This window comes from Limulus polyphemus, unplaced genomic scaffold (assembly GCF_000517525.1).
Source record: "Limulus polyphemus unplaced genomic scaffold, Limulus_polyphemus-2.1.2 Scaffold580, whole genome shotgun sequence".
Lineage (NCBI taxonomy): Eukaryota > Metazoa > Arthropoda > Merostomata > Xiphosura > Limulidae > Limulus > Limulus polyphemus.
The window spans coordinates 130,114-139,027 of NW_013666190.1; the positions used below are offsets into that span (position 1 = coordinate 130,114).

An 8,914-nucleotide genomic window follows, 5' to 3' on the forward strand; every position below is an offset into this window, starting at 1 on the left:
ATAAAGATACTAATTTGGCCGGAAATGTTTTGCGGGTCTCTGCTAGTTTATAATTATTGTTATTGTAAATTGTATTGTTGTGTATATATTAAAACGTATTTGTGTTAAAAAAGAAAACTGTGTGTATCAATCTTGTTGGCAAATATTACAAACTGACTATAAATCGGCATTTATTTAAATACTAAATCTAAAGTACAATTTAACTACTAAATTTAAATTATTTAACTCGGCTTCGGACTATTCGAAATTCTAATATGTAGCACATGCTACTGGGTTTCAAACATATTTCTATACAAATCACAAACTACACTGTAAGTATTCTATCTTATTCCTCTCATGCTGTGCACATACTTTATTCAATAAAATAAGGATTTTATTAACTAAATAACTTTACTCAATCGTATGGATAAAATAATGAAATCTTAGTTCTTTAAGATATTTCTTGTTATTGGGAGAATTTTGATTTAGTTGAACTTTACGTAATCCTTTAATTCAATCTAATTTTTTACTTGCACCTCTCGTTTTACATATATATATATATATATATTTGAATTAATATATTTAGTCAAAACTTCTAAATATTATTTTTATTAAATATGTTTTACAGCTTTATTTTTAACTGGAATAAAATAAATGTTCTTGATGTATCTGGTAAGAAAAATGTTATAAAGTATAAAATTGCTTGAAATACTCACAGCAAGTTATTTTAAAATTAGTTTATACAACATTTTACCAATGTTATATGTCAAGAAATAATTTTGATGTTTCTTTTTTTTTAAAGAGGTTGTCCGATTTTTCTATTTCTATGGATTTTGATTTTTCCCATTTTCCGTTCCATCCAGAAATAGAAACTAATCCAACTGTGATTGTTTCTCTGATTTTCTTTTATGGTCATAGGTTTCTACATAAACCAAACTCGTTCAATCGCGACTATCTTTATCAACAGTGCACAAAATAATCACCCAAAGTCTTTGGGACAGTTTTATCACCCATTAGACAAGATGTCAAAAAAGGAGTAAACTTATTTTCTAATAAAACCCTAAAGACGAAAGGCCAAGTGCTCTAAATACAACAAACGTGTTTACTTGGGTGATTCTTATGACCAATAAATCTTTTCTCTACTATGAATTCTTAAGAACATCAGACACACATTTACTAGTCTAAACTCTTAAAAAATAGCAAACTTATTCATTTAACAAGGACTCTAAAATCATGTTATCCACTAGGCTGAATCCCCTAACGACAGTAAAATCATCTACTAGCTAAGATTTCTTAAGACACAGGTCCCTCTGTAAACGAAGTTAGAGCATTTAGTAGACTAGTGTTTAATAATATTTAATATTCAAAACATTTGGTATCTAACTTAGCTGATGCATCCTTATTTTAAAGATAGACATGAAAACTGTGTTCTTGTTAAATAATTTCATAATTTTACACAGACTCTGTTTCTAATCGAAGAGAAAATATAGACAATCAAGTTTTAAGGAATCAGTATAGAAATAATCCGTATGAAAATACTCATATGCACAGCATATCCGTGAATTTCGTGATTAATAATTTGCATTTTATTTTAACAAAAGCATGGCTTCATCTGTTTCCAAATCATTTACCAAATGTATATTTGTCCACGTTAGCACTATTTTGAATATGGTAATGAATTTGAACATTTGAGTATTAAACCCATACAAACGCGTGCAGATAAATTACAACGTCAGCATGATGTCGCTATCGGTTTTGATTTGAACTAAACTTAGCATGGAATATTCTGTGATATGTCTATAAAAATGTGGTCCGTGTTGAGAGCTGCGGTGGAAAGTGATTTTCATATGATAAAAGAAAAAGAAATTGAATTTCTTCATCGTAAATATATTTTGAAAGGGAGGGAGCTAATAATTTATTTAAAATGATATCTAGACGTAAACTAATTTCCTGATGCCAAGATATTTCTTAGGTTAACAAAGTCCAATTTGCCAAATAAGTCCGTAAGGGAATTAAGACTATTATTTGTTAATGGGTGAGGTGATAGAGGATTTTACACTTCTTTAAATACATCAGAAACCGGGATCATATGCAACGTTTTTCTTATCGGAATCTTTATGGTTTATGAAGTCTATGTTGTCAAATTTGTGTAAAGTTTCATGAAAGTATATCGCTAAGTAAGATACGTGACGTTATTGAGGTTCTGCTAGTAACTTATTGTTAGGTCCTACCGAAAGTTGATACGTGACGTTATTGAGGTTCTGCTAGTAACTTATCGTCAGGTCCTACCGAAAGTTAAAAGCATTATTTTTCGGTGGGGGAATGAGGAAGAGTGATGTGTTAACAATACTTTTTTTTTTTTAGAATTTCAAGGTGGACTTAATTCACATAAATCTGTACCATAAATATCTATGCATTCTTTATTTTCCACTAAGAAAACTTGTGAAAACGTCTTTTAATACCCATAAATATTCATGTATTCTTAATTTTCTACTAAGACAAACTTGTGAAAACGTCTTTTAATAACCATAAATATCTATGTATTCTTTATTTTCTACTAAGACAAACTTGTGAAAACGTCTTTTAATAACCATAGATATTTATGTATTCTTAATTTTCCACAAAGACAAACTTGTGAAAACGTCTTTTAATAACCATAAATATTTATGTATTCTTAATTTGCCACAAAGACAAACTTGTGAAAACGTCTTTAAATAACTGCTTTTCTAACTGATCTTATTACACTAACAACTACATGCTTTTGTTTGTTGGTTGTTAAACATAAAGTTACACAATTGGGCACCCGTGTCTGTGTTCTACCCACCGCATGTATCGAAACTCGATTTTTTAGCGTAATAATGCACAAGTGAAGGCCCTCTAGCAGCACAGATAGCCCATTGTGTAGCTTTGTGCATAATTACAAACAAACAAACACAAGTGAAGACGTATACACAACTAGAGTCGTTGTTTAGAACTGACAATGAACATCGTGTTTAACTAAAACAATCGCTTAATACATAAAAATACGTTTTAAGTATCATTCACTAACTTATTCTGGTTCAACGTGGTTATCTGTGGTATTATAAATTCAACAAGTTAAAAGATAATCAACTAGAACATGAAAAATTGGAACTTATAGGAGATACAAGATACATTTCAAAGTCTCAATTTGGCTCAGTAAGAACAAACCTGAAAAGATTAGTTGCTTATACTACTATTACAGATATTTTTAGAAATACTGGGGAACGTTAGTTGAATTACTTTGAAAATGTCGAAAACATTTCTTCTTTAACTGTAAATTCAAAACTAAAACATTGAATATGAATCTAGTTCAACCAACACTAACTGAAATTTCTCATAAAGCTAGCCTCTACTTATTCCATACGTAAATATAAACCAGCTGTTTTCATTGTACGTTCGTAACAATCTCTTGTAGCTTCAAATTGAACTCACCATTTTAAAATTTAAATTGATTACATACACTATCGAACTGATGTATTCCAGAAATATTTATACGTCGATACAAAATGTCACGACAACTACATGTTCGTTTTATTATTATAACTATTCCTAAACATTATAATTTGATTGAATCTTGATGAACGTGAACATCATTTTAAAGTCATCATTAGAAAGTTAATATGATATTGAACTTTGGTTCGAGAGAAATTTAATAGAGGATCAAATAAAAACGGGGTTAAGATCACGTTAAACTAATTAACTTAAAGAAACTGAATCTTATATAGTGTTATATACTTTATCAAACTTGCAACAAATTTCATTACATATTGTAATCCTATGCGCACGGGTAGGTCAAAATATGCATGTCACGAACTTATTATATTCAAAACTTAATCAAACAACATTATTATCATTGTATATTAATATAATTTATGATCCACAACAAAATTTGAAATGAATACATTTCAAAAAACTAGTATTGGTACTTTAAATAAACTAAACAACAAAGAAACAGCTGACTTTTTCTATCTCAATTACAATTCTTCATAGATGTGATTTCAAATAACATACGCTCAAAACTTATGATATAGGGGGTTTGTCTTACCTCCCTGGTCATCGAGGGCCACGAGGGTTCGAATTCCTGCTTCTTTACTCTAATGATAGAAGTGATAGGTAAAAAAAAAACAGTTCATGTCAGGGCAAGCAAAGGACTTCTGCCACAGAAAATATTCCAAATGCAATTTTATAATATGACAGTAAAGCTTTTTTTTTTATATCAGGCAACAAACAGATTGACAGACAAACAGATATCCAGAAGTAAAGAAAAAATTTGTTTTCAAAGTTTATAAGAACCTCAGATTTTCCGCGCTAACGTCGCTCTGGAGGGAAAATACTGAAAGATAAAATTGTGAAGAGGACGTGCTCAGTCGCGAAGAACCTGTAACTCTCAAGGCAGCTAGAGAAAGGGAAGAAATTAGAATAGAAAGACACTGTGAGAATAAGCAAAAGAAGCAATCCAGCTAGGTAAAGAAGAATTAATAGGAAAAAAAGTGAAAAATGGGATCCATTGATACACATAATCATCACTTGTGTTCACCGGCAGATGGCGCTTACCTCCTTGCTCGTCCAACGCCACCAAGGTGCGAATGCCTGCATCCTTGCTCTAAAAGTGTACATTAAAAAATCTGTAAACTATTGAATAAGGTTATATAAAAACTCATGAAAAGACATAGTTTAAAAAACAACACAATAATCTTAAAACCATGAATACATCAATAAAATGTTTCGAACTGATTTGGAGTTGTTTTTTTTACAAAATTTCAACAACTGATAAAAACAAACTAAACTCAACCAACCTGAAAGGATTGTAAGTTAGCACAATGAAATTTAGATGCAAATTACACAGTAATTCATTTATTGAGTTATATTTATCAGTATGATTACATCATGAGTCTTTGAATTTAATTCTACGTTTCGTTAAATCAGTATTTTCTATTTTTATCTCTTTCTGTCCGTTTAAATTATATAGACATAATTGCATTCCTACATGGTTCATGTGGTGTAGCTCATACGAAATAGAAGGTGTTTTTATAAATTTACTCAAACTTGATAAAGTTCTGCCATTCCTTTAAACTATGAACTTATCAAACACAAGTAAAATGATTTCAGCTATCATCATGTTAAATTTGATAAACAACATCAATCAAAAATACCCTGAAAAAATACTGATAAAATATTAATTTTTTTCAATGTTTTTTTTAGCGTTTGTGTTAAGCGCAACAGCGAGTTTAAGTGTCTATATAACTAAAATAGTAACGTGTGTGTGTGTGTGCGTGCGTGGGAAGCTCCATAAACTTCATTGAACTACGCAGAAATGAAATTAGGAGAAGGGAAGAACGAATGATGCCATCATATTCATAAGGGAGGGGTAGGTGTAGATAGTATCATGCATTGTAAAGGGAAATGTATTTGGGAAATGGATCTGTTATCCCTCAGAACCTTATCTCAGACAACAGTGTTTATGTGTTAAGGTTTCGAAAGCGTTGCTAGATGTGGTGTCTCTTACTAGTTAAGTCGATGGGTTTATAATTTTTAATAAGATCATTCGGCTCAAAGTGTTCTTTGTATTAGCCGTAGTTGTTGGGTATAACGTATTGTGGAATATGTTTAATCTCGCAGTCATTGAGACGCCCCGCACGGCCATCAGATTCATCCAAAACTATACGCACAAAACGGGAGAAATCTAGGCTGGTCAAGTAACTGTTTCAATGACTTTAAATACGCAGCACTGCCTTTACATTTTATAAACTTTGTGTATTCAGATACAAGATGCCACAAAAAACATATTTCGTACGCAAAGTACGAGTTTCCTCTAGTCATTAGTTTGTGTATGTTAGTTTAAGTAACATTCCTCTACGCATGCTAGTTTAAGTATCATTATTCTTGTATGTTAGTTTAAGTAGCATTATTCTGTGTATGCTAGTTTAAGTAACATTCCTCTATGCATGCTAGTTTAAGTAACATTCCTCTATGCATGCTAGTTTAAGTACCATTATTCGGTGTATGTTAGTTTAAGTAACATTCCTCTATGCATGCTAGTTTAATTAACATTCCTCTATGCATGCTAGTTTAAGTACCCTTATTCGGTGTATGTTAGTTTAAGTAACATTCCTCTATGCATGCTAGTTTAATTAACATTCCTCTATGCATGCTAGTTTAAGTACCCTTATTCGGTGTATGTTAGTTTAAGTAACATTCCTCTATGCATGCTAGTTTAACTACCATTATTCGGTGTATGTTAGTTTAAGTAACATTCCTCTATGCATGCTAGTTTAACTACCATTATTCTGTGTATGTTAGTTTAAGAACTAAGACCACAAATGGGAAAGTTTAGGTGCTGTGGCTTTGCAGAATTAACAAAAGATACTACGCAGATATTTTGACTTTTCTTTTTTAAACAAAGGAATAACAAATGGATTAATTAATTAATAAGAGATATTTTGCAGATATTTGCACATTTCTATTTAAAGAAAATTTGCTTCAAGTATGTATTGTTGTCTTATAAAAATTGTATCTCTTTATCCAACATATTTTACACAGTAAGAAACAAGAAGAGTGAATACGTAATAAAAATAATAAAAGATTTAACTTGTCAGGAAATAAATTACGTAAAAGACACAAAAAGAGTAGAAGGTGTCGATTCTAACTTTTTAATAATATCTGATAATTCGATCGATCTGACTGTGATGAAAGATTTGCTCAGCCCGAGTCAGTTTTTTCAACTCGTGGTTATGTTACAGCATGACAAGTACACGGAATGTATACTTTATTTCTATTTTTTTAGCTGCGGCATAGTGGCTCATTGAACGGCTCCGAGTTGTCTTTTTATCAAGTAAAAACATTTAGCTCATAGCTCTGTCATATCTTGACCCAATTTGAGATCTAATTACAGTTTTCGGCTCAGGAAGTCGAACCCTTTTGATTGATACATTTGACCACGCCCAAGATCTCGTAGATTAATTTACTTTTATCCTGCCTAAAATAATTTCAATTTGAGGGTAGGATGGTAGAGATCCTGATAACTAATAAAATCGAATCAGGTATACACGCGTCTCACGCTTGGTATTGCTGGCGCACAAAAATATAGCTAATAAAAAAAAAATGTCTCATACATCAATTTCCTCTAATCCTGCCTAAAAAAACTTTCAAGTGCCGCGGCTATTGAGGATTCCCTCTTGTTTCGTATAGCTTTTACGGAGTATAGAGAAGAAGTATTAACACTTCCGTTGAACAAAGAGCCTGATATATAGCTGAGAAAGCGAAATAATAAAGAGGATGTTTTAAAACTCTGATAAACAACGTTAATTAATTAACAAGTTTCCTTCTCGTGAACAGTGGTGGCTATAAATCCATTATATAATAAGATTCCGCTTTTGCTTGCATTAATCTCCGTGGAAAAAAATTAAACTTTATAAATTTAAACTATGCAATAAAGATAAGTAATCTGGAAATAAGTGATTAAATACTAATTAAACAAACCTTTAATGCATTAATTGCATCGGCATAATAATCATAAGATAAATCAAAACGTGCAAGTAATGCAAAATTAAACCTAAATTTCATGGTTATTTAAGCCTAATGGAATACCTTGCTCATAAAAATCGTGAATATTATATCACTATTGGCTCCTTCTACTAGTTGCTATTATAATTAAAACAAAAAATTTAAAGTAGAAGCCTTACGAAGATAATAACTTTTTTTTTTTTCAAACACACTCAAGATTGTAGGTCCTTAAAAATTAGTGTTAATACGACGCCTACTTATTACATGATTACAATAATAAAAAATAGTCTCATAATAACAGTGGAGTTATTTTCAAATTAAATTATTGAGTTTGGGTCCAGAATTAACTTGAACTGTGGTCAAAGGTTTGCATCGCCAAGTTAAGTTTGCTGGCTAATATATTTTATTACTAAACTTATCTATTTTAAATGTGTTATTAAACCAACCTCTTCTTATGAGGAGGATTGCGTTTTGATATCACAAGAGATTCAACAGTTTAATTTTAACTTCGACTGAGGATGCATTACAAGAACACGTTTCAACGTCATTATTTTTTTAGCACTAAATGCTAGACTTGAAGCGTTTGACAATCGGCCAATTACTGTTATTTCATGATCACTTGTGCTGAAGGATGTGGTAGCAGCGCCATGAAAATCAATAAGGATTACACGTTGCAAAATAACCGTAACGTCCAAGATAATGTCCCATCGTGAAACCTAACTTGAATAATGTAGCGCCCTCTATCCCACAACTATCGATTTGCGAAGTTTTTAATGCTGCTAATGAAAAACACCCAACAACAAACAACATCAACTGCCCTCTGCAGCACGTGGCCAACGAAAACCCTAGAACTATAGATTTTGGCTAAATCATAATATCCGGCGTCAATTTCCGGTATTATTGTTTACAAAATGGATGTTGACAAATCTATTCAATTTATAGAAAGAAAATAGAAATTTAATTTCAAAGATAAGCAGACAATGGCTATCAAATTATTTGAGGCAACAAAGACACTTTCATTGTCTTACCACCAGGATACGAGAAGACGAAAATTTACGCTCATTTTCCCGATATTTAGGCCACAATGCATTGAGGATATTAGTTCCAGTTTGACGCGTTTTCACAGTGGGTGCATACAGGCGTTAAAAGCGATTGGAGATTCGCCGAATATAATGACTGAATTATTCAGGTTACATAAAACCATACAAAATAGAAAAAACAAACAAACAAGTATTAAACATCTGCAGGTAAATAAGCTTTAAATTATATCTTCAAACAATTGGGTAAAACTTCTACAATCTCAGTAAAAACAATTCTTATTGCAAACCAGAAAAACGGACCTATTTGATGTTTTGCAGGTTAGCACATGTTCTTCACACAAACAATAAAACTATATATATATATATATATA

The 8,914-nt window shown here is 31.3% G+C and overlaps 1 protein-coding gene across 1 annotated transcript in view; it reads right to left on the reverse strand.

Annotated features, from left to right (window-relative positions):
• LOC106459236 (synaptosomal-associated protein 25-like) overlaps positions 1–8,914 on the reverse strand; it is an 80,661-nt gene that overhangs the window by 47,856 nt on the left and 23,891 nt on the right. The window contains exon 3 of the mRNA XM_022385684.1: positions 4,555–4,603. Coding sequence (XP_022241392.1) covers positions 4,555–4,603 — 49 coding nt within the window. The remainder of the gene's footprint in view (positions 1–4,554; positions 4,604–8,914) is intronic.